The sequence below is a fragment of the Anser brachyrhynchus genome (assembly GCF_964034855.1).
Source record: "Anser brachyrhynchus genome assembly, chromosome: 3".
Lineage (NCBI taxonomy): Eukaryota > Metazoa > Chordata > Aves > Anseriformes > Anatidae > Anser > Anser brachyrhynchus.
In genome coordinates, this window is record NC_137696.1 from 94,345,827 (window position 1) to 94,373,282 (window position 27,456).

At 36.2% G+C, this 27,456-nt stretch overlaps 1 protein-coding gene across 45 annotated transcripts in view; it reads right to left on the minus strand.

Annotated features, from left to right (window-relative positions):
* Positions 1-27,456, minus strand: part of RIMS1 (regulating synaptic membrane exocytosis 1) — a 318,659-nt gene that overhangs the window by 27,829 nt on the left and 263,374 nt on the right. For 35 of the 45 annotated variants that reach the window (XM_080587685.1, XM_080587707.1, XM_080587696.1 and 32 more), the window contains one exon: positions 14,972-15,204. The exons of the other annotated variants lie outside the window; for them this stretch is intronic. In XM_080587685.1, the coding sequence (XP_080443811.1) occupies positions 14,972-15,204 (233 nt within the window). The remainder of the gene's footprint in view (positions 1-14,971; positions 15,205-27,456) is intronic. 45 annotated transcript variants of the gene reach the window in all.

Below are 27,456 nucleotides of genomic sequence, written 5' to 3' on the forward strand. Positions count from 1 at the left end.
TCAGCAGCTGGATCCTTTCTAAAGAACTCTTCTATCCAGGCAATTCTGCTCTGTGCCTCTCCGGCAAGCAGGGCAGGGAAACATTGTGGGATTCAGCTACAGGAAAACCAAGGACTGGGGCAGCAGATGCCACTGGTACTGTCAGCCTTTGATCTGAGACACAGACACATGGGAGTCCGTGAAGAAATAAGTCACAGAGTGAATTAATGGCTGGAAGATTTGTACTCAAGTCTTTCTAGATACAGCCTCAGATTTTACCCTCAGAGAACAATAAAACCCATAAAACCACAATCCCCGTCTTGGTTACTAGCTGAACAATTGTTCTGAAATGTAGTACAATGGTAAAACATGCTGTTTTAGAAAGAAAGTTTACTGATTTCTAAAAGTCAATAAATATGACAGAACTTTGGAAACTGGCTTTAATGCTGCTGAATGAAGTCCTGGTAATTTCCAGCGCCATCAGTAAAGCAGCTTAACAAAGATGACCAATGGTGCTTTTTTTTTTTTTTTTTTTTACTTAAAATAATTAGATCTGAGTTCAGGCTGTGCTTCAATGAGCCTCGAGCAGGTCACTTGCATTTGGTAAAATTTCGTAAATAACTTTTCATACCATGAAGTACAGAAAATGAGCAGCAGCCATATGATTAGCAACTCCACCCTATGCATCATTTGATGCATTTGGCATCATGTCATTATAAAAAACAGCCAGCATTCAGCCCTCAGCACAGAGGCTAGTTGGGCCCAAAGAAAAGGAACGGAGGTAAGGCCATCTCAGATCAGTGTGCTACTGAAGGGATATTTAATACTCACTTATTAACATGCACTTATCCTGACTTTTATTGTTTGTTTGTTTTGTTTTGAACTAGGGCAAGTAAAGCAAAAAAAGTAGCTGCCACCCACAGCAGAATGATACCATATCAATAAAACAACCCATTATATCAAATATTCAGTCACCGGCATTTACATGGGAATATTTGTTTCTGGGCTATAACAACAAGGACTGCAGAGGGGCTTTTTGCCCTCTTCAAAGCATCCCCCTTGCCCTGCTCCCCTCTGTCCAAGTAAGCTTTGAGTGGTATTGTGGTAGCCTATTGCAATCTGGAGGTGGTTACTGGAAAAAATCACTCTTCTGTATATTTGGGGAATGTAGACAGATGTTTAAAAACACATGCTCCAAAATAAAGGTAAGACAATTTAATGGACCTGTGATTTTGGCCACGGGTCAACTTTGGAACAGAAATTACTGTGAGGCACACTGGGAGAGCCTGAAACTTGGCTGAAAGGGGAACGTTGAGATCGCAACTTATCTCTTGCCATTTTTCCCAACTTGGCCATAAACGTGTCTGCCCTTTTGAAGCAGACCATAAGGTACAGGCCTGTACTCAGGCATGGAGCATATGAATACTGCCTGAAGAAAAATAAAAACTTCATTTACAACTATCTAGTGCAGTTAAAATAAAACCGTGGAGTGCCACTCAAACCTACTTTGGTTTCCTTGTCACCTTCTTTATCATTTTTCTCCTGGATCCTCTAGTCAATGAAAATGATTAATCTTTTAAGAGCTAAGTACAGACCCAGCTGTATAATAACTGCACAAATATATCAAGGTTGCCTATTCCAACTTATACGAGAGATGATAGCTCTCTTCTTGCTGTGATACAAGGCTGTTGCCAGAGCTGTAAATATTTTCACATCAAAGGAGAAATAAATGCAAATAAATGCAATATCCAATTCTGGGGATGATTGTTGCTCACAAGGGCCATTACTGAGACTCTAGAGAAAGTGTTTGGTTCATAGATAAATCAGGTCTTGTGTGTCACCTTTGTTAAACCCACTTCACAGCACTGTCAAGTGCCTCTATGCAGACAGAAGAACCTGGTGCTTGACATGGTATGCCCCTAAGCTAAAGACAACTGAATCTCTCAAAATCTTTCCCTGATAAATAATTTGTTTCCTATCAATAAATACTAAATTTCAACAGAGCACCTGTTGACATGCAAAAAACAGGTGAACTGTACTGTGTACTTATCCATGAGTTTGTTTTCAATGCCTCTTGAACATCTCTCCCATTGACACTTTAGTCACTCTGGAGTCCAGACTGAAGCACGCAGATGGGTCCTGTCAAAGAAATCCCCCTACCCTGCCCTGACCATGAACTCTAGAAGAGCTGCTCAGGCAGGAGAAAAGACAGATAGTGGGACAATTTTCAAAGGGAGAGTGATGGATAAAACTGATTTACTTTTAAACATAAATCCTAGGACACATCTATACTAAATTCAGTGTTTCAGTCTGGCCACGCTCTGAGAGAGAACACTTTGCACCATCAACCCTAATCAAATGGCAGAGCTATAAATAAAGCTATCAAGAGCAACATGAAAGCAAAACTAATCAAAACAGCAGCCCTGAGATTTCTCCATGGAAGAGATGTGCAGGTATTTTAACCTGCTTTGTAAACAGGAAATCTATTTTCATGTTAAGATAACTTGCCAGTCTATCGAGTTCTGCTCTGAGATCAGAGAAAACATTATGAATAAACAGATTCCCAAGACACTGCTTTTTTACCCAAAGACACAAAAGCCTATGTATAAAAATCTTTCAATGCTGTTTCACACTGACAGTGTACAATCACCACTTTAATTCAAAGTGTTTTAATTCAAAAACAGAAGTTGGGGAGCTGTTTTGGGTGTCTACCCCATCATCTAACCACAAAACATCTGTGCTTCACAAATCATGAAACCAAAGTAAAGCACAAAGACAACTGCTTCCTCTAGGCTTAGTGTTAGCCTCCCCATGATGCTTATTGCCTGATGACTTTTGGGAGCTGTAAGCCACGAGGAAACTGTAGAGGAGGCAGGAGTGCTCCAAGGAGAGTAAAGCAGGTTTCTCCTCTGTACTAACCAGGTGAAAAGGCAGTATTTCACACTGCCTTCTCATACAGACATTTCTGCCTTGATTTTCTTTGTCAGTAACACAATATCCTGCATTCTTCTTAACTTAGAAACCAGCAGAAATGGATGGGTAATTCTGAGTTGTCAAATTTCCTCACAGGGAATTTCAACTGGGGTTGCCACACATTTAGAGCTCCCCAAAAGAAAAAGTCGCCTCATTTCTCAGGAAATACTTTTCAAGCTGTCAGGCACCAGAAATTGAATTTTTTTTTTCAATATGAAAAATGTCAACATGGGTAAATAAAATAAACTACATATAAGTGAGTTTCAAGGACTTTTGTAAGCACTGAGTGATTTCAAAGCAATTCTCAGGTAACTTATGAGGGTAAACACTAAACAGATCGTTGAAAAAAATACCATACTTTACTCTTTCAGTTCTTTGAATGTCTTAAGTCTATGACACTGCATTTAAATATTTATAGAATTCAGCCTGAAAATTTCAACAGATTGTCAAAGATTAGGAAATTGAACAGCAAGTTCAAGGATGAACCTTCCCACAGAGGATACAGAGTATATGAGGCAACATGTGCTATTCACCGAGGAATAAGCAAGTGACTATACTGAGGCCTATAAAACAAGACATGGTAATTCAGTGTCAATATTGCATAGCATTTTCATGCCTTACTTAAGAGTACCTTATGCCAAGTAACTCATATACATAGCATCTAACACTGCAAAAGTAATCAATACAGATGTAAACAATGTCAATGTTTTACACTGTTGATTCCCTTTGGAAGTTATATGACCATCATTTACTAAAGATTGCATGCTTATCAAACTAAAGAAAAGTTGGCACAACATCCAAAACATTGAAATTGTCAACATAAGCCACAGCTGCTAAAAAATATTTGCACTTTGACAATATACCAATGACTTAGAGATACCAACATCTCTAACTTCCTCGTCTTTCTTTTGAATTTGTCTTCCCTACTTGGGAAGTAGTTGCCAAGTAGTAAATTACTACTACTTGGCAAGTTCAAGAAAATTTAGCAGGTGTGACACAATGGCTAGTCAAATGGAGTGGCTAAAAATTACTGGAAGTTTAATTTAGACACATGAAATCCCAGTACATGTACAAAGGAAAAGAGTAAGCCATTACTGTAAAAATAACAAGGCATATTCAAATACAATCCTCTGTTAAATTCTCACTAATTTTCCTTAAAAAGAAATCACACTTGGTATAACACAAGTCATTCATACGCACAGAGTGGTCATTTTCATAGCATAAACCCCACTGCTCATGAGCAGCGTCTCCACATGAAGAACAAGTGTAATCCAGTGAGCAGGGCAGCCAACGCCACTGAAGACCTGAGGTTTCTCCTGAAGAAGCACAATTTCATTGCATGCCTCCGTCCTTCTTTTTTCTCTTCCCTTTGTATATCAGATGGGTTGGCAGGAAGCAAGTCTGCTTATGAACGAGATCAGGACTAGCAAGTAATACGATGTGCTCGTTTTCATCTCTTCTTTATTCTATTTTAAGACTTGCCAAAGAGATTATTATTTACATTAATTTAATTTATATGCCATCTAAAGCATGGAGAGGACTCTGGGCAATAAATGCTATACAGAGATCAAATTCCTTTGTCACACAGTTTATATTAGACTGCTGCTCCCTCTCTTCTTGGAAACTAAGTCAACAGTGGACTGGCCAATAGCCCTGGCCAGCAGACACACTGACAAACCGATGCACGTGGGAACACGGCCAGAGACTGTCCTTATTCACCATCTGTCCCTTCCTATCAGCTGGGGCTCAGCCAGGTGAGGTTGAGCTAAACTCAACCTCCCTTCATGGTCTGCAAAAAGGAACAGAGGGAGATGCTTTTAGGACTGTACCTTAGGTGTGCTCAGGAAGCAGATATGCTCTGCAGTGCAGCTGTTGCCCAGACTGTTTTCTATTCATACGCAGAGCTCCTACATAGGGAGACAATGTACCAGCATGGCTCTCCAGCTGGGTGAAATTTCTCAGCTGAATTTTTGTTTCAGTGAAAAAAATGAAAATAAAAAGGAGATCTAGCAACACTAAAATGTTTTGCAAATCAATACCTGTGCTACCTGCTGTTGTTTGCATTGTTTTAAAATTTCATTCATATGTATTCATATTTAATGAAATACTCAAACTGCATTGCTTCTTTTCAAGCTGAACATCATAAGCAGTTACACTTAAAGCCATTTTTCATCCAATTTTAAGACTTACTAAAAAACTTGAAAATTATTGTTAAAAAAATCCTATGAACATTATTTCATAATTGTAGTGTGTTCTGCATATTTCATTGATTACGATTTGAAATTCAGAGTATCTAATATTATTATCTGTGATTCCTCTGTATTGCAAAACCTTATTAATTGCATTATAGATATCTAAACAGATTTTGTATAAACACATTACCATTAGTTGTAGTAAAAGCAGCAAGTGATATTATCCTTGAAAATCCCTTAAAACACCTGCTGATGCTTTGTTTTCTCTTCGGTTACATTTACTGCTTTTCATTTGTATTCTATTGCTAACAGTTCTATTCCCAACCAAAAAAAAATATTTATATATATATATATTGAAAAATCCCTCAAAGCTCACCTTCACGTTCAAAGCTCACGTTCATGTACAAGTGCTAAATAAGCTTAAAATAAAGTCTCTGAATCTAATGCTTCTTTGCATTCAGCTAAATGCACTTTTTTAAAAAAAAAACTCAACTCACTAATATCTTATTATCAAATGTATGATGATAGTTGTATTTTCTAAAAGATACAGAATTAAATAATTTCTTGCCCCTAATGGCTTTAAGAGATATGTTGCTCATATTGGAAATCCTGTGCTGGAATCAAAGAAAGAAGCTTTGCCCATATTTAGATGCAAAGTCCCACTTTGTCCTTGACTGAAGCTGCACTAAAGCTACAAGCAAGCAAGAAAAATATTAGGGGTGATCTGTAAAAGAAGAATGCAAAGAAAATATCAGTTGTGTTTTTGCAGGGAGGAATTCAGAGTAGTTGTAGAACATTTTTTTTAAATTACTGCAAATTAAACATTCTTCAGTTACATGAGAAAAATAATACCATAAATGGTTTATAAGAAATACTATAATATACTGGCCAGATTTCAAAATTTCTCTTTCTACTAAATATTTTGATCTGCTTTCTGGAACTCTGCATTACATTTAATAAAAGTATTGGGGAAAAGGCCATAGTGTGAGAATATGCAAAATTCAACAAAAGATGGTGATGTTAACAGAGTCTTGAGCACCATTTGAGTCGAGGATTGTATGTGACCTGTCAGTTCTGCCCCAGACTTCACTTAGACCCTTGGAAAAACCCTGTGAAGGAAACGCTGCAGATCCATGTTCTTCCCAGTTTTAAACTAGATAGCCTAAGCTCCCAAATCAATGCTTAAAAATTGAGCTGTTTCACATTTGAACAAGCCATTTCGTTCAAATAAAAATCAAAGTTTATGCTAGTTCAGAAAAGGACTGTTTGGGAAATAAATAAGGATAATTTCAGGTCTATCACAACTAGGCCAGATAATATGACTCTAAGCAAAGGGGGCTTTATGTTTTTGTGAGATGGCAATTCATTCCTGTACATCAGTGTGAGCATATTTTTCCTACGGATGGCTGCACATACTCTAAACCTGTCTACAAAATACCACGAGTCTCAGAAAGCTACACATTGTGCACCTGATCAGGCAAGAAGTATGTGAAGAGTAATAAAATTCATGTTTAAGGATGATATTCTCTTAGAGATACACATTTATGTAGAAATGTTTAATCTGAAGGCAAGATTTTTTTTTCCTTGCTGATAATACTTTGGTATTGCTCTATTTCCTTTTTCTGTCATAATTTTGATACAATTTCAACTCAGTGTTTATGCTTGCACAAAGCAAAATTTGTGAACACAGTGTAAATTGGATGAAAAAGCAAACAATAATCCTCTTCAAACAAAGCTCAGATACATACAGTACAAACTATGAGTAGGTCTTTTTAAAAAAACATTTCATAAATAATGAAAATAGAATAGAAACATAGCAGTGAAACTATACTTTTATTAAACATATTGGACATATTCTGAAATTATAGTTCTACAAGATGTATGCCATAGCTTAGCTAAAATCAAGATTGTATTTTTGGAAAGAAATAAATTATCCTAAAGCCCATGCTACTTATATACTGGAAATAGCCCAAAGTACAGTTAATGAAGTTCAATTACTGCAGTAATCTCTCTGTTAAAATGTACAGAGAAAGTGCAGATAAACAGAAAAGCAAATGAATACTTTTGATTCTGAGTCAACCAACAACGTAACAGGAGCCAAAGTCAAAATTTATATTTCAGGAAAAAGGAAAAGAACCACATGTAACAGTAACTCAACAGAGAGGCTGGACTTTGTTTGAAAATACTAACCCTTATTAGGAAATCTTTTGGAAGATGAGTAACTAGAACTGAATTATGTTTCTATTAAGGGTAGTGAATTCCTCAGCTGGACGGCAACAGTAAATAAAAGAGAGTATGCTTACATTCACTCAATAGTTTCAAAGAGTTAAGTATCATTACCAGAACAAAGAGTTCCTCTTACAAAAATAATCAGGCCTTTTTCTTTGTTTTCTTCCTCCATTTTTTTATTTCCTTTCTCCTGTTGCAAAAATACTTGGGTGCATGAGGCGTTAGGAGGAAGCCCTCGCTGCTTTCAGTGGGGTGTCCTTTGCTGTGGGGTGCCAGGGGTAGAGCCCAGATCCTGTCACCATCTCTAAGGCACTATTCCATTCTGGCTGCTGCACTACAGACACTTTTTTTTTTTTTTTTTTGGGGGGGGGGGGGCGGTGGCTGAAAGGAAAAATCCATCTTAATGTCAGTCTCCCTCCATTCTTCTTTTTGTGTAACAGAGTTGTTCTCCTCATAGATCACTGCAATTATTCAAAACAAACTCTAATGGCCTGCTCGGTGCAAAATACCAACGCAGACAGAGAAGACTTGCTGAGATAACACTAAACAGCAAGACAAGGCTAATGGGTGAGGTGCAGAAAGGAACACCACATTTCCACTAGGTTGCAGAAAGTTACTTCTCAAGGACACACAGACTGATGCTAAAGAGGAGATCTGCAAAGTGTTTGCAAAAAGCTCTGCAAAAAAAAGACCTGCAAAAAGGACTTAAGAAAATGGAGGTATCTGTAGGTAAAGAAGCTTGTGTAAACTCGTGTAAAGTGTTTTTGCAGAGATGAACACCTAATGCAAATACTTTGGAAATTCTCCTCTACAAAGATGTGAAGAAACAAGTGAATTACAGAAAGCCAAACTAAACCCATTGGGTAACTCTATAGCTGTAAGACACTGTAATTCTGATACCTGTGATAATTTTGTGAATCTACCATCAGAAAATTTAAGATCTTGTAGCACAAATAAAAAATAAAAAAAGAACAGCATCAGAAAGGAAATCCTATGAAAACAATGACAGAATATTATGTTAGACAACAGGAAAAAAAAGGGCTGTTTCATCCCTACCATGTTACAAGCCTTGAGAAGTTTAAGATACCTTTCCTTCCGTTTTGACAGTTAGAAACTTCATTATAATTTCTAGACAGAGACAATGTTTACTCATGACTAATTTATACCCATTTGTTCTCATGCCACAGTTCCTGACAATGTTGCCCTTCAGCTTCAAAAACTCTTCTGCCTTTTTGATGTATTTTTCTCATTGCATTTTTACAGAGCAATCGTATCCCTGTCCAATCTTCATTTTTATTAGCTGATCAAATCAGGCAATAAATCATCCTTCAGGGTCTCTATTCCCTCAAACATCCAGCATTCATTTTCCTGAAGGTTGCGTCATGAGTATGCCAGATAAGCTGTCAGTGGTGCCTCTTTCAATGATATTAGCATTTTCTTAGCTGTCCAAGGAAACACCTTCTCTGATACATCTAGGACAGCATTTGCCTTTTCCTTGGCCAGACCTTATAAATAGCTTATATTCATCCAGTGATTTTTATTACACCCATGTCTTCCTCTTCTACTCCTTCTAGATGACAGGGCTCCCAGATTGCATCTGGAAATCTTCATCAGTCATTCTGAAAGGAATGTTCTTGCAATCTACATTACCACATTTTATCTGAGTTCTACTGTTCTGGTCCCCAAGTACATCAGTCCTTCTCCTGTATCACCTGGAAGTGATGCACTTTCCAAATAGTATCATCGGCATATTTTGGCAACAAACACTCTGCGTCTTGTTAAAATATTAGCAAGATCTGCCTGTTGTTTTCGTCTTAGAAACTCAACAAAGAAGCCCTCTCTGGATCTTCTTTTAGTAAAACCAGTAGATGCCCCTCTCTTAAGCAATGTCTTCCTTGACTTCCAGATTCCTTACTGATCTCTGTGTTCTCCATCCAACCTAATAAAAATAGATGATTTACTGAAGTCTAGATAAAATTTGTCTACTGAACTTGTTTAACAATCAGCCTTCTTATCAAATAAATATAATTTTATAAGTACAATTTATTTCATGAAAAAAAATACTTAGAGGCTGAGAGTTAAAAGAAACATGCTCAGAAATGCATTCTTGTCATTTTTTACAACTGAATCTCAATCAATCAAAAATAAATGTGAAAAAAAATAAAAATACAAAACAACCCTGACTGCTAGAACAAAAGGCTGTTATGACCCTTGTAAAAAAAAAAAAAAAAAGACAATTATTTTCCTGAGTTCCCTTCTTCCTTATGGAGGGAAACAATGTCTTTCTTGAGATAGAAGACAAACACCCTCCTTCTCTCAAAAGCCTTCACCCTTCAACATATTTAATTTCTGATTTATTATATGCTTTATCTGTCCTTATTACTATATTGGCCTGTATGAAATCTCCTGTATCATAAAACTACTACAAGGAAGGACAGAGAATTATCCCTACTTGCACCACCAAAATGAAAAACCAGATTTATTCTGGAAGTATCTACTCTGAAATGATGTAGCTCTGAAGGAAGATTCCTTTGCTTTGCTTAATTTTTGTTTCCCATGCAGTGTTTTTTCTTGTTGTTGTTGTTGTTTTTTGTTTTCTTTTTTTTTAATCACAACGTAGTAGTGCTTGCTAAGAACTAAGTACTCAGTAATTTAAGTTCCTCCAGTGAACTGTCACATTCTGCATCACTAGAGGACACTTTGTGAAATGGACAGTGTTGTCTTTTCTAAACATTTACCTAGACTTTAATCTTCCAATAAAACCATGAGAAAAACAGTTCTTAAGATTATTCCTAGAAAGTGAAATGCTGGACAGTCAAACAGATGAAGTTCTCTTAAAGCTATATTGAGCACACAAAAAGATCTCTCTTACAGCCAGCCATAGTGTGGAGATAAGATTATTAGGGCTTCATTTCCTCACTTAGACAATGATAGCTTTTCTGAAATCAGGAATTTGGAGTTTAATCCAAGAGAACATGCAGAAAGTCACTTCTCCAATAGGTGAATTTCAGGAAATTACAAAAAATATACTGTAGCAGGGAATTCCATGTGAGGGCACATGCAATTTTTTCACGGGGAACTAGGTTATAAGATCCTCATGTGGTTTTGCTCAGATTGCCAGTTACTTCCTGAGTGAAGCAGACAGACAGACACTTAAGGATACCTTCCAAATAACCAGTCCACACACGCACAGAAATTTTTCCAGCCTGCTTTCACCTTGTGACAATACTTGATTTCAGCTCCACTTCACAGCACATAACCTGTCTGTGAGAGGTTAATATCTACAGCTTGACTTTTGGTTGCTGAAGTTAACCTTTTGAAACAGAAGATGGATTGCAAATAGAAATACTTCACTGTTGTTCACAACATAAGCATGGCAAGGTATTTCCATTTAGAAAAACAACATGGCATAAGTGGAACATGATAGTGGACAAGCTCCCCACTCTTCCAGCCTCCTTAGCTTTCCCCTTCTCTGCCACTCTTCTGCTCTCATCTATTTCAAAGCAGGTATGGGAACAATGCACAATATCCCAGGCAAAGTCTCCTCTGTGTATGAGATCGCTAATGCTTCTCGAGCAATGCCAGTGGAAAACAAGTCAGAATACAGATGTTAATGGTGTTGAGAACTGTGCAAAAATAAAATCAGACTCAAAAGCACTCATATTTTGAAGAAATAGAACCTATGGCTCAACAGGCTTACCAGTCACATCTCTGGTGGTTTTGTTCACACTTATCTCAGAGCTGGCATTTTTTGTTCTTCTGTCTATACTAGTTATCATGTTCTGGATATCTTAAGTAAACACTTCCAAATTATTTTGTAATTCCTTTTAAACTTTTATTCTCAATGCTTTTGACAGAAAAGTTGGTCACCATTGGTAGTGACTAAAGAATGAAAATCCTCCAAGTCCCTCAATACAACAAACAAAAATACAGCCAGACAACCTGCCCATTTGCCTTACAGAGAAAAAACCTGTCTTGCTAATCCAGCAGGCAGTTGTATCAGGTTGAATATATGAAAGAGATGTGACACTACCCTATCTCTGGTAGCAAGACAGTGAAGATATGGTAGCAGAATATTTGCAAAATACTGTAGGAACTTTAACAAAACAGGAAAAAGTATGCTCCTAACAGCAGATGATCTTTCTGAACCCCTATCTGCTGTCTGGGGCTTAGAAAGTAAAAGGGAGGGATCCTTTCACCTTCTAAGGCACAACTCTGCATGTACCAGGAGACTTGGGAGGGTGAGAATACTTTTTCTTTTGGGGGGCTTTGCTTCCTTTTTTCTTCATTTCATTGTGATAGTATATGACATGCTGGATCTTCATCAAAATACTGCCAGCAATTACAAGCCTTTTTTAACAAACTATAAAATCTACCCAATTTGTAGACACTACAAACAAACCATACTAAGTAAGGATTGCGTTATTTCAATGAACACTTACTAAAAGCATTATGAAGTCTTAAACATTACTGAAAGGAAGGTGCATAATCGAAAAGGTACTTTTCCTTGCAGATTAACATAAAAATGAAAAGTGATCCTTTCATTGACAATAGGCACAAATTCAGAAAAAAATATTTTCCAACAGTAGTGAACAATAAGTATGTACAGAATAATGAGATTACTGATCCTTCTAAATCTAACATACAAATGAATCTGCCCCTTGTATACAAAGAGGATCACACATGCATGCGCAGGCTCATTCACACACTTCTTTTTCTGTTGTAAAGAATATTAACTCTTAGAAATAAATGCTACCTAGTAGTAGTTTCATACGCACTATATATTTAGATAAGATTAAACCCATGCAATGTGCTAGAAGCAAGAATTATCTACAAAAAGTGGATTTCAGCCATTATTGACCATTTCTTCAAATGAAAAATCAAGATGGAAGTTAATTTTACTAGCTTTGATGACGATAACAAACTGGAAGTTTGGATATACACGTTTCCCAGTAATATGGAAACTCAGATTGTCAAGAAATATCCAACCTTTTGTATTATTTTTGGTCTTCTATTTTGAGTTCTCAGAAATGAATAAATACAAATATCATAAGTATATGACTTTAAGTCATGCAAGTCTTAAAAAATAAAAAAAAATAATAATTAAAACCAAACCAAACCAAAACTGACCAATTCAGAAAAAAGCTATGGAGGCTACACATACATATATTTTTTTATGTATATTTCCTTCAAAATATATGCTCTGTCACAACAGAATAGTCTCCCCAGGGAAGTAGTCACTGCACCAAGCCTGTCGGAGCTTAAGAAGCGTTTGCACTGTGCACTTAGTCACATGGTCTGAATTTTTGGGTTCACCTGTGTGGTGCAAGGAGTTGGGCTCGATGATCCTTGTGGGTCCCTTCCAGCTCGGGATATTCTATGATTCTATGATAACAGCACACCTTCAGTTATTGATGACTTATAGCAGAAGCTCATACCTTGCACCACCTCTGCGCAGGCCCATAGACCTCAATACCAATTTAAAAGCTTCAAAATGTGTCTGTCTATTAGAATTGACTTTCATATAACCATTTTTAAAGATCTAGTTTATATTGCATCATCAAAACAGATTTTTTTACTGTGAGTAGCAGAGACATTATCAATTTACACACTCAACATATTAAAATGAATTAGACCTTCTTAGAGTCCTCCTCCCCTCTCATAGATACACCATAAGAAGGAAGGGAAGAGTGTCCCTGATTTAGGGCATGAGTATTTAGTCTCCAACAATGGATTGTCTTTGGAAAACCTATAAAATCTCACGTGTATATTGTTCTAAATATACATATATTAATACAACTCACTGTTTTCTGACATAATTTAACTAAACAAATACTGACTAATAAAACATGCCACGTTTTATTTGCTCTGCTTTTACCAGAGATAGTACTGTTTGTCTGTACCACAGTGAGGCAAAGTAAATATCATTCTCAATTTTATTTTACAATCCTGAATAATATTTTTCACAATTTGCTGTTTGCATTTCATTATAACTTCAGGTGTTCCATTCCTTGCAAAATTTCTATTGTTTTGAAATTTGTATCAACCAACATTTGGAGAGCTATGGTATCTTTATGTGAAGAACGGGAACATCTGAGCTTTAAATAGATAATACTAGGAAGTGTTTGGAAGTCACAAGTTATATTTTAAGTTAATTACCAACTACACTATGAAGTTCATGCAAGGTAAATCATCGCTACATTTGGTAGTCCCCTGAGCTTTCCTCTTAATCATACAGTCCTGGTTCCTGGCTGGAGCAGGACTACTGGATAAGATGGAGCAAAGATTTTCTGTGGCACAGCAAATCCTGTTTCAATGAGATTTAGGAGCTAGAGAGGAATGCCAGATCAAGTTACAGAAACATTCTCACAGACAGGCAGAGTGCTAATAATCCTACTGCATTTTTGAGCAATACAATATTACTTAAAATTGTGGGCTTCAAATACACCTACTACACAGCTATCATTTGGTTCAACTGCATGATTATGTGTTTTCTGGCTTAAAACTCTCCTGAGCAGTATAGAAAAGTACTGAAATCATTTTATTAAAGCTGACTGAATTTTACATTCTCCAACACTTTTACTGCTCATCTATAAATAACAGGAAAAAAAAAAGGAAAAAAGCTAAGATATTTGATAATATAAATAAACAATATTATAACTTACCTTAGTTTAAATTATCCTGACTATATGAGAGGAGAGCTGCAGTACAATTAAATTCTGTGCTAGGCTGAAGCTTTTCCGCTTTTCCTTTTCTTTTTTTTTTTTTTTCCCCTCCGCTTTATTTTAGTAACAAAGAACCCTTAGGGTCAGATCCTGCTCGCACTGAAGACAAGAGCAAAAGTCTTCACTGGAGTTCAATAGGAGAAGGACAGTGACTTTAAAACATTTTTTTTTCCTTTTGTATCTTTCTGTATGAGCTTTTATTCCCTTCAGGCTATACAGATATTAAGCTTTTAAGATTTCTGAAGTAGCACTAAAGAGTTGGAAGTCTTATGTTCCTAATGAAGCATCATGCTGTAGTCTAATTTATCTGAATTCACTGACCTCATTTTGCCAGTGTTGTTTTTAAGGAAAAATTATTAGATTTACTTTTGACTAACAAATCAAAGGTAGCTTTTAAAACCACATTTTTTGGTACTACAGGTATTATTACAGGTATTAACCCGTTACAAAACTTACATAACTGACATTCATTTGCTCAGATTTCAGTTCCTCCATTCATATTCAACTCTTCCACTAAAAGAAATTTTCTGTACATAAAAGTCTGCTCTTACCCAAACCATTATCCACTGTTGATACCCATATATGTCTCTGTATCTCCTTGCCTACCTGTAAACAAGGCTTCTAAGAAATTAAACGCTTTTCATTTATCAGGACAGAAAGTTGTTATGGTACATAGTCTAAAAGGCATTTGTATATGGTTTCTTGTAAATGCCTAATGATCAAAGAACATTAACACCTCAGAAATTCTTTCACAGCTGGAAATTCTTCTCTCCTAAGTGGACTATATACATGTAACACAGATGCCGCAGATGAAAGAATGGTAAACCACATCTGGTGAGAGTCCTGCATCTGAAGAGCGTGCGTCTCACTCACCTGTTTGGCTAAGTTGAGATGTGCTTCTGCTCCTTCGAGACACTATGGCAACCACTTTGGCACTAAGGCTGGAACGCCTTTTCTTCCCACCTGTTCCAACCGTGCCGACAGCCGTGTCCGACTGACTCCCATCATTGTGCTCCAGTTTATACATCTCTCCGCTCACACTTGTGCTCTTAGTGATTCTCCCTGAAGTTCCCATCCGTCTGCCTTGCATTTTAGGAGTAAATGTACTACAGTTACAAAGTAAAAACAAACATGTTAATTTGTTTGCGTAGCAGTGCTTCCAAAAACCTGTTTTTTTCATTTAGTAAATTAATTTTAAGTCTTGATACATTTTCTTTTCTTTTGGTTCTCATATATAAGCTTAATTTGGATACTCTTCAGACTATATATTTCCAGTTTTGTAATTTGCTCTTCACTTCTGCGAGGGAAAAGAAAAATGAATGCTTTCCCAATTGTTTTTCAGACTGACAGAGATACAGGCAACACTGAATCTCACATAGAGCCTTCCTGCATATATCCCCAGAATACAGAAAGCAATAAAACAGCAATTTTACTGCCAAAGAGAAAGGATACGGGACAAGAGAATACATGTAGGTTAATACATTTATCTTGTAGGCACTGTTCACAAAAGCCTTAAGACCTACTAGATATAAAGATATAATTTTCTGTATTTTCATATTTTATAGAAAGAAGAGATAACATGCAGTATTCTGTATGTTTTTGCTCTCTCACTTTTTTGAAAGGTAACTACAATACTTGCAGTATGAAGGCAAAGCAATTTTGAGGCAAAAAAAAACTAATAACCCCAAAGAACTTTTATCGATTGATAGAAAGACAAATCTCTCTGTCAGTTCTGTTTGTTTTTCCTTAGCTATCATATTACAATTGAATGTTTCTATATGAATCCTTTTTCTGATCCTACACATGGAGGCTGGATGAAGTATTCAGAAACGTGCTCTGGAGAACAAGCTCAAATATGCACAGGATGTACTAATACACAGTCACAACACTGCAATGAACAAGCGATGCCCTTGCTCTCACGGTAATGTTGAGTTAGTTATCACTCTGCAGAGACATGGAAATTTAAGCTGCAGTCTGACTCACTTCAGATGTAGTTGTTAAATCAGCCTAACAAGGAATATTCATTGTATCATAATTTGGTATTGCTGATTAGTAGGCCTATGGGCAACATACTAGTGATGGCCAGCCCCAACCCCCCATCACCCTTAAAAAAGAAAGAGAAGGGTTCGTTATCCCATTGCAAGTTTCAGACAGACAGGAAATCTTGCCAGGGAGACATGAAGGGGTCTGTGTGAGCAGAGATAACATCCCGTGACTTTGATGGATCTAGAACCTGCTAAAGCATAAATCAGTTCCTTCCAAAGACACATCTAGGGAAGTTTAAGGTGAGGATCATATAAGTTGTGTTTTACTGACAGTTACCAAGATTTACTAATGAGTGACCATATGTAAGAGCTGATAAAAATAGACAATTATTTTTGGAAGAAGCTGGAAAAGTCATGTCCTTGAATAGGCAACACTTAACAGCAAGGGACTAACCAGTCTCTGCATAGGCATGTACCCGTGTTCAGCACTTAGGATCTGCCCCTGTTAATTTCAGATTAAGCAAAACAACTACAGCATTTGCATAAACAATGTGCTGTGTTGCACTACAGTGCTCATGAAGTGCCACATTTCAGTGGACCACCTGAGGCATGCTCAGCTTAAAATAGGTTCTCCCTTCTTCCCTCCTATCCCATTGCAACTTTAGTAACTGGTTTTTAGTTTTGCATGGCAAAATGGAGGGACACATATTTTGACATTTCTATGTAATGTTCCCTTGTATTTTATTGGAAACTCCCCTCCCAAACACACACACACACATATATATTCAGTTTCCTTAGGAAGTATTTTAACTACACTTTTCACTCTTCTGGAAAACAAAAACAACAAAAAACTACTTCTTTTCATTTAAAATTAGTATCAAGTTGAGTAAAAAATGCATTAGTTTCATTTTTCAAAATAGAGGGATTGCTCCCTGAAAGCTATCAGCAGGGAGTTATAGAACTTGTGATAATATATAAATGGCATTAACATCATCACAGTCTTAATGTCTTGACTGCAAAATCTTCTCACATGAGTAGTTCTTTTGCTTAAGCAGTAGCTTAAATCTTCATACCATTAGGTTTGTGAAGTACCCATGTTCTTGCTTTAATAACAGACAGATTTTCTAAAATATTTTAGAATCTGTAAGCACAATTTTATACAGATAGTCCAAATAGTAGAATTAAACACATGAGACTTCAATCCTGTTGGCTAGACTGACTGCTTAAAAACATGCACAGTACAAACAAGGTAGGTTTGGACTGAGAAGAGTTCTGAGAAGTGCTTCAATCAGAAGCATGTCTGATACTGGTGGAAAACATCATCCTGGGAGCACTGTATATTGCAAAACTCAGCCTTAAATACTGTTATCTTCTATTACTAGATGGTAATAGAAAGATAAGAATTGGTCAGACATGGATCAATCACTTAACTAACTGCCTTTGAACTACTGATGATGTAATATACTACCTAAATAGGTACACCTCTCATGAAACTGTTTCTTGTCTGTTCTATATGAATATAAAATTACTTATTGTCATCAGTCCTTAGTGAAATTTACTGTATACATAAATTTGCCTATGCCGTGCTTTTGAAAAACACCGGCACTGTTGCTTTTTTCCCAGCTCTATAACAGACAGCTTTCAATTCAGGTAGCTATGCTTTAGTAAATAAACACTCTATCAAATGTGTCCTCACCAAACAAGCAATGAATTAAGTGACCTTTTTGGAACCCCTACAAGAGGAACTTTGTTACAGTTCCAAAGTTACAGACAGCACTTCTCAATCTGAATCAGTGTAAACACACAAATAATAAATATCTGCTAATCACACTTTCTTTCTTTACCTCTCCACAAACACTGCAACATGAAAAAATATAAATCAGGATTGCCTGATTTAGAACATAAATGAACATTATTTAATAAAATAATTATTGTAATAATTAAATATAATAATTTTATTGCAAATAATTTATATTATTTAAGAACATAAAAGTCATTATGTTTCAAATAGCAAATAAATTTTAAAAAGCAGTGATGAACTCTACAAAGTTTATGCTGAAACTTCTGATAAAAATATTTTTCTACAATTTGAAAAGATTTAGAGAAGTTTATTGTTCTTAATTTTGGGGCTGGATATAGTTCCATCGCTCTTACACAGATTTTTGGCTATGGCAAGCAAATCTTAAGAAAAGTTTTCTCTCTAAAAAGAAGTGGTATCACCTACTTGTACACTTATCAAAAAAATCTTAGAAATAGAGATCTAATGCAAAATGTGATAACGCTGTCTAAATATGCAAACAACCTGCAGCAATAGCTCAGAGTGGTGTGCACAATCCCTGTATTTAAACAGAACCATCAATCCCTAATTCTGTATAACTACCGATACTGGTTTGCCAAAATCATTCGCACATCAGCCAGTTTCTGAATCTTGAGTCCTTTTTCTTCATCAGCTGAGGAGAGAAATCCTCTTACTCATGCTCATAGGTAGCAAGAAGGCAACAGCATTCATTTTGTGGCGGAGGAAACACTGCCATTTCAGAGTCAGACCAAAAGTACAGTCTGATAACTGGGAAGGGCAGAACCTCACAGGTCTCATTTTCAAGGATCCTACTAACTACTTTGATTGGACATGGATAATTCCTTTCCACCAGTTCTTGGAATTGAATTTCAATGACTATTTCTGTGATGCTGATGATTCCTTCTATCCAAATCATTCTTTCTTAGGATTTTGTTCCCATTTGGAGCCATAGAACCTTGACAATTCTGTAACTGTGTTTAGGAATCAATACTTTTTAAGAGAGAGAAGAATTGAAAATACCTCTTTCTGTTGAGAGCATCTCTTGACATTTAATTGAGCTATATTGGCATGTAGTTTATTGAAATATTCTTTTATAGAATGTATTGTTTACAGCAATAAAAATGAATGAACTATAGAATCTGCCATGCAATTAAATAAACAGTTGTTTATCCTACTACTGACTTTGCTCTAATAATTTCAAGCATTTATGGATATAATAAATACTAATCCTATGATATTTTTATGCCAATCTTTACTTTTTTGTACAGACTTTCATGCTCAAACCTCACATTATCTAATGATAAGAATTTAGGGGTCAGTGATGTCTACCAACTGAGAAATATGAGTTGATAGTATTGTAGATTAAAGAAAATCCCATTTTTGGAATATTAATTTCCAAATTCAAGGGCTATGAATTTGTGCTTTTGGATTAATGGATAGATTGTTTTTTTGAAGATACACCTAAATTTAAATTTTCATTGTTTGCAAAAGATAGAAGGACTTAAAAATTCACCTTAAAAAGATTTAGGTATTTGGAATTCAGATTAATCTTCTGCTTGTTTTTACCATACAAATACCAAGTTCAGCTTTCCTAGGAAATATTTTCTGGTGTACTTCTGGTACAAAGTAGCCAGTAGTTTGCTAGAAACAGATTTAATGGGATAGGATCTGTATTCTGAGGATCAAATCGTACAGCTGTGCAGTACTTCCACTTGTCATAACTGAGCAAACAGGGATAAAGATTAAGCTTCCTTTACATTCACCTAATCCCTGGGCTAGTTTATTATTTGATGTTTACTGAAACAGTATCAAAAGAACAGACAGTTAAAATTCACTCTTGTCTAATTGAATACCTTTAGAACATGATATTTTTCCATTCCATTACTGACTATCACTTAGAGACATAGTTCCTAGCTCACACTGTTACTTTCATCAGTATGCTTAGGGTTTAATTTATGAAGCACAAAGAAGCAAAAGACCTGCATGAATGTACAGATTTACTTTTGCACTTAGCCATTCCGATAATAATATACCTAAACCTTTATTTTTCTTTACTAGACTTTCTGGGATTATTGACATATTCATTAAAATGTGGATATAAGTCTTTTGCAAGCTAAAATTGGTAAATTTTTAAGTTATATTGTCAATTCAAATCTAGTTGTCCTAACAACAAACAAATAAACGAATACAGTTTTCAATAGCAGGATAAATAAGAGTAACATATTAATCAGTACACTCCATTTATTTCTAAATGAAATATTTCACCTGCATTTTTATTTAATTTTATTTTACCAGCTTTATCAATTCTTTCAATGACTTCAGCAAAAATCTTATGCTATTCCTAATTATTGGCATATCTGTGCATCTATTTTACAGATGGAACTCATCTTTCAAAAGTACTGGAATAGCACGTATAATTTAACTAATTTAGCACTAACTCCAATACTAACTTTAGCACAGCCCAAATACATTTTGTTCTCTTACCTTTTCTTCTTTTTAACATGGCATCCCATTCAGTTTTCTGACTGTTGCTTTTGATTACTACTTCTATGCCATGCACGATACATTAAGATAAATGAACCGAGTGAATAGTAGCTGTATCTCAGTGTAAACGTCCTAAGTTTGTTCAAAAGTTTTTACTGGTATTCCTACAAGTCTTTGGTTATGTGCAGAATTAAAAAAAATTCACATCTGCAGAAGCCTATTTGTATCTAGGGGACATGATATAATGATTATATTTTTCCTGATACGGCAGATATTTTTAACTAAATCAGTAAAATATGGTTTCAAAAAATAAACTTTACAGTTATTCATCCTGCAAAAAGAGTCACCCAACCATTATATTTTTAACCTAAGTGACACACTAAAGCGACGGTCCCCTTGACCCAAGCCAGAGAGTGGGGCGAGAGCGGCTCGGAGCTGTCCTTCAGCACCAGCCTGCTCCCCGCGAAGGATGGAGTGCTCTCACTTTTCTGTCAGAACTTACACACTCAAAACTGATCCTATCTGTACTACACAAGGTGAAATCCAGACTGTGGTTACATGACAGCAATCAGATTTGTGGAAGGAGGCAGCGCTTTCAGTTTTGCTAACTGCCACTACCTGCGAGTGGTACTTCACTTCTGTCTGTGGGAATGAAGACTGAACTATTTAGATAAAAAAATTATTCAGAGTAGCATGAGTTGCAAGCTGACAGAAAAATTAACCCTGAAGTAAATTCTATAAAATGAACACAGTGTAAGGACAGTGTGGACTACATTTGCTTGTATTAAACTATAGCATGCACAACTATATAAAACTGAAACAAAGCCAATTGCATATATTAAATCACTGTACATTTTTCCTTATACAGATATCTAATACATATATTCAAAATGAATAAAAACATACACCAAAAAAAATACATAGATTGAGAAAATTATTATACAGGTACACGCTCTAGTTCCCAGTAACTATCTACCAATAGAAAGATATTGCCTGAAAAAGAAAGATAGTAAGACACTGGAAGCCAGAACAAACTTTGCCCATAAACTCACCTATATAAAATCTGGAAGTATGTCCTTTCAGGGAAAAAACCTTAAATGATCAGCCATTGCTAAAATTACAGTATTAATTATCTTCATTATCTTAGACTCACTAATGACGTACAACAAAAATACTTTTTAGGTGTTTATTTTCTTGATCATTCATTTTTACTTCATCCATTTTTCAAATAATGCAAGCCATGAGTAAACAAGTAATCCCCTGTATTTCTTGCAGTACAGATGATATTTTAATGTAAGTTCTTTCCGAAGAGTTGCAGTAACTTAAATCTTTAGACAGAATCCCTGGCCTTCACCAGCATGAGCTAGTAAGCTTCCTTTCTCTTCTGTTGAATGCAGAATCACGTACTAATTCATAGCCTCTATGGCACCCTTTTGCAATGAGGTAACTCATGAATACTAATAACCTCCCAAACATATAATAGTTATGGACCAAAGAGAAGATGAGCACTCCTTTAATAATGAGAAACATTACATTTCTAAAAATAATCTACATCTTGCTATTAGTATTGTATGATATATAATTAATAAATCCAAACTCAAAGTACCTATCCACAAATTGCTCTGTCAGTCTTAGAATAGATAGCCTTATTTACCTATGATAAATAACATTGCTGTAAGATTAATTACTATGCAATTTATGGTATTTCATAAATTAATTCAAACATAGTGCTTTACAAACCAAAGGACAAACACATATCCCATATTAAAATTTAGTAAGTCAGGAGACGTTTTTAGACCACAAAGAAGTTGATTCAATGAAATAATCATTGTGTACAGTCTGTACCTACTGCAACTACATATCGATCTAACATGCACATTGATCATATATTATATCCATAAAATAGCTATTAGAATCAGAAAGAATTTTCTTCTTCTGTAAAATCACTACATTAGAGTTGTTATAGTGTATTACAGTAGCTGAAATGCAGGAACTTGTAAATTATATCTGTTCAGGGCAATATTCCTATTTTGTCAAAAAGACTTCCCAGTGACTCAGATACTTCCACTGGAATTAGAAAGTCTCAACTCCATTGTATTCAATGTGTAAACTCTCACTGAGGTAAGGGCTGGGGAAAATTTAATTCCAGATGTCTCTGGGAGCTTAACTGATTCACATCCTTCTTTGGAAGATTAGGAAATTTCCATGTTGGAATGTAGTATCAGAATCTGCTTTCTGCAAATGCCTGAGTAACACACCGACCAGTGAATTGTGCAAGTTTCACAGCTCTCAAAGATCTCAAGTTCACAAGATCTCACAATATTTACAAGTTTTTAAACTTGTAAAACTAACATTTCTCCATGAAATGAAAGAATAAGTCCATGAGTAACCCTTAACGTTATAAAAAAATCAGCAGATTTTGAAGAACATTTCAATAAGTTAATTTATACTCTCTGAAGCAAGCACAGAAATTGTCTCTGCATGCAGGAACCTGTGTGTCTGTGTGCATACCCATGGCACTATCAGCGTGAAGACAACTAATCACGTGAATCATAAAATGAAACCAACACAAAAGCAGTTACAGGGACACTACTCCGAGTTAAGTATTGCTATTACTGCTGATGTGGACAGGCTAATGGAATCAAAGGGCAAACAGCTTCATTGACCCAAACTTGACAGCAGATATATGGGTATATTTTAGTGTCAAAAGTATGAAACATAGCAAGCATATAAATGTTAAATCTATATCAAGAAATTAGGTATCGGGGTGTGCAGGTATGACAAAAACGTAGAGTTTTTTACACTCACCACTAAATTGAGAAAACTTCTTTCAGTAGCAAGAAGGATGAATGCACCAGTTTTTCTTTCTTTGTACAGCATTCAGCATAGTAGTCTCCCTGTCACATCAGGTTGTATTGCTTTTTCCCCACAAATGCATGAGGTACTACTGTACCTGTGATCTTACTGCTCGTCATGTAAAAAGGCTAAATCATCAATATGAATCATTCGCTGGTCCTTTACAGAAGTAAATGGTAGCAACAGGTAACAGGCAAAAAGTAGGGAATGAATGGAGGAGTCAAATATAAAAGGCTAAATGATACAGTGGAAGGACAGGAATAACAAAGAAAATATAGAAAATATGTTAAAAAGAAATTGAGACAGAGGTAGACCAGGTGAGAGCTACTCTGAAGTACAGGAAAAACTATTTTACTAAATTTCTTCGTTCTAAAAATAACATGTGCTGCCTGTTAAAAATGCTACAGCGCAATGTTCTCATAATAGTTTGTGCACTATATTTTATCTGAATCAACTGCAATAATTAAACGAAAAACTAATTAAAACTATTTTTCAGCCTTTTTCAAATCATGAAGAAAGGCTGTTGGTAACATGACAGTTTCTTTGAAAGAGGAAGCATAATTAGATAATTAAAAATGCATACGCAATGCTTCATAGTAGATTTTTCATGTGCAGATGTTCTGATGGGATTAAAGACTCCACCTTCCTCCCTCTCGGACAGAGGCATAAAGCAGTTTATAATGACGGATTTGAAAAAAAATAATTATCTTTAGATAATGAATAATTAGAACATTAATTACTTTGGCTTCACCTTGGTCTTGTACACAAACGACCTCAGAATCAGACATTTTCATCTGTAATACACTGTTTGGGGGTAAAAACGATACATAATTATATTTTTAAGCAGCTTAGCTTAACTGTTTTCACATATCTTGCCTCTGCATTAACTATTTAGAGGATATTGCCCTCTATTTTCCTCCACAAAAGCAAGAGTTGTGACAAGTTAAACCAGTGTGCTTGCCCCAAGAGAGATCACCTAAGAAGCAATATTAATTAATTGCCGTTCATTTATTTTTTTTCTCTTTAATGAAACTGAGAAATGCATTAGTTAATAAAAACAGTTTTGGTGCTGATTTTTGAGCTGCAATTATTCATGGAAACAAAGCAAGATTCCTAATTTATGTCTGCTGTTGTGGTGGATCCTTGCACTGTGGAATTTTTTGATTAAAAATGCTGGTCAGTTACACTGTTACTGGTTTGGGTGTTAGTGACATCCGTAATGAAAGTTTGTCAAACAACAGAAAATTTCCATGTCTGTTTAACGCTCAAGGTTGATTTTTTATTCTTTTTTATGTTCCAGACCATGACAGACCATCTAGACCTTTTGAAGGAGCTAAGAAAAACACACTGTACCATAAAATTGTACCGTACCATAATAAACAAGTAAATAAATTCACTTCACTTTGAAAAATACTTATGGCTGGTGCTTGGCTGAAAGATGTGAATCCTTTTATCAGGCACAAACTGCCTTCTGTACCTTTGAGTATCTGTATAAATTTGGTGAAACAACATTTTAAAGTCTTAAGTGTCATGTTAAGAGACTTGGAAGAGATCACCAGCGAAAATACCAAAAGACTTTCTATCACATCATGGTGTTGCACCCATTCACAACTCCTATTGCTGGTTAGATTGCACATTTCCTAAATATTACTATTTCACTTGCAGGCTAGAGGCAGAAAGTCAGTATTTTCCAGGAAATTTCTGTATGTTAGCTACTCTAGATCTGGGAAATTGAGACAAACTGTCAAGATGCAGGAAAGCTGCATATTCTGTGACGGCAATCAGGCAAAACCCAAGACAAAGTCATCTGATTGGACTGCAACATAGAAGGGAAATAGTCATCTCTCGTAGGAAAGAGACTAGCTAACAATGATAATGAAGAAGAAGAAAAGTCAGGGAATCCATTCTTCTGACAGTTTTTTCTGAAGGCAAAATGGTTCCTAAAAATCCCTGAGACTGAGCATGAGCCTTTCCAACATACCATCACAAATATTTATTGTATTTTGACCATCTCATGAGGTGGTCAGAATATCTTTTATATCAACAAAACACTCACTTTTGCAGAGAAAGCACACTACTTTTTCACGTGTCATTCACCATGTTCTGCAACTGTGACTTAGCAAGCCAATAAACTGTTCAATCTTTTACTGTGTAACTGGGTTAAGCAAAGTATTTTAAAGAACTGTATGTGTTTTTTGGTCCAAACTTTTCACATGATGTGGGGATTGAATCCACAGTACCAAGCAAAAATAAACTCAGATGCAAGAGGCAGCATATGATCACTAACGAAGACATGTTAGAAGAGATTTGTCCATCATCACATCAAAGCTCTAGGGCAGAGACCTGAAGAAATTAATTTGCCAGAACATTAATTATCTGTCTGAGCCAGAAGACCATCTTTTCTCCTCCTGCCACCACCCCACACCCCATTCCTCTAAAAGTGTTCTAGCTTCTGTAGCAAAGAGTTTTAAATAAGAGCGACTGTTTGTGCACAGTCTTCATTTATCCCTGGGACAGGCCCATACCATGTGCTGACTGAGGTGATTTCAGCAGAGAAAAATGTGAGATTAATTCAGTGAGTATGCCTACAGGTTTACAGAGCCAGGCTCAGTCCCAGTATTCCTACTTTTCAGCACTTAGCTTTGCACTCATCATATTCTTTTTGTATATTTTGTGAAAGTTTTCTTTTATATTACATAGATTTGATTGTACTGACTTATGTCATTAAAAAATTCATATATAAGTAGTAAAACTGACAATGTTTTATTCATATATGCAGGCAACAATCCTGCTATTTTCAGTCACCTTCTCCTGTTTTATTAAAATATGCCCATCAATTTAAAAGCCTTTTTTTTTTTTTCCACTTTCCATTTTAGGCTACATTTTTATATCAGGTGAATTTTCATAAGATTTATTTTATTCTAAGATATCACAAACTGAAGAGCTGTAAACTGTAAGTTTTCCCTTTTTGTTTTCAGTTAAAGTATTGGAGATAGAGCAGTTTGGGTGATTTTAAATTTATTATGACAGCTCTTCAAGCCAATTTGATGGTCATCCTTCTACGTCTGGTCAATACTAGTTTCAGTCAGTGCATTGAATTGCTTAGCCAGCCAAACTTTGTTAGAATTGTAGATTCTTGACTTTTGATATCTGAGTAATTTTTACTGATGAACTTAAACTTACCTTCACTGTTCCAGCTGAACTCTGATACTTCACTATTCTTGAATTTCGTAACTCATAAGTTATGTTACAAGTTATGAACCAAGTGCAAGGCCCTGCATCGTCCTGCATCTGGGCCAGGGCAATCCCAAACATGAAGACATGCTGGACAGAGAATGGACTGAGAACAGCCCTGAGAAGATGGACCTGGGGATGGTGTTTTATGAGAAGTTCCAACATGAGCTGGCAATGTGCTCTTGCAGCCCAGAAAGCCAGCTGTTTTGATGGGGCCTGGGGTCCATCAAAAGAAGGATGGATAGCAGGTCAAGGGAGGTGTTTCTCCCCCCTCTGCTCTGCTCTCGCAAGAATCCACCTGGAGTGCTGCATTCAGCTCTGGATCTCCCAGAACAAGAAGGACACGGAAGTATTCAGAAAAGTCCAGAGGAGGGCAACGGAGATGATCAAGGGGCTGGAGCACCTCTCCTATGAAGACAGGCTGAGGGACTTGGGGTTGTTCAGCCTGGAGAAGAGAAGACTCTGGGGAGACCTTATAGTGGCCTTCCAGTACCTAAAGGAAGCCTACAGGAAAGATGGGGAGGGACTTTTTATCGGGGAGTGTAGTGATAGGACAAGGAGTAATGGCTTTAAACTTAAAAAAGGTAGATTTAGATTAGATATTAGGAAGAAATTCTTTATTCTGAGGGTGGTGAGGCCCTGGCACAGGTTGCCCGAAGAAGCTGTGGATGCCCCATCCCTGGAGGTGTTCAAGGCCAGGCTGGATGGGGCTTTGGGCAAGCTGGTCTGATGGGAGGTGTCCCTGCCCATGGCAGGGTGTTGGGACTAGATGATCTTTAAGATCCCTTCCAATCCAAACCATTCCATGGTTCTATGGTTTAGAGGCACAGAGACTAACCAAAAAATCATAGACTCATGTAAAAGATTGGCCTCCAACCAAATTACTATATACTCTGTTCCCATACTTGTTCAACAGGAAACAGCCCATATAATTACTTTCCTGAGGAAACACTCTAGATAAAGAGACATGAAGTAACACAGGGACCAAAAATTCTGTGTAA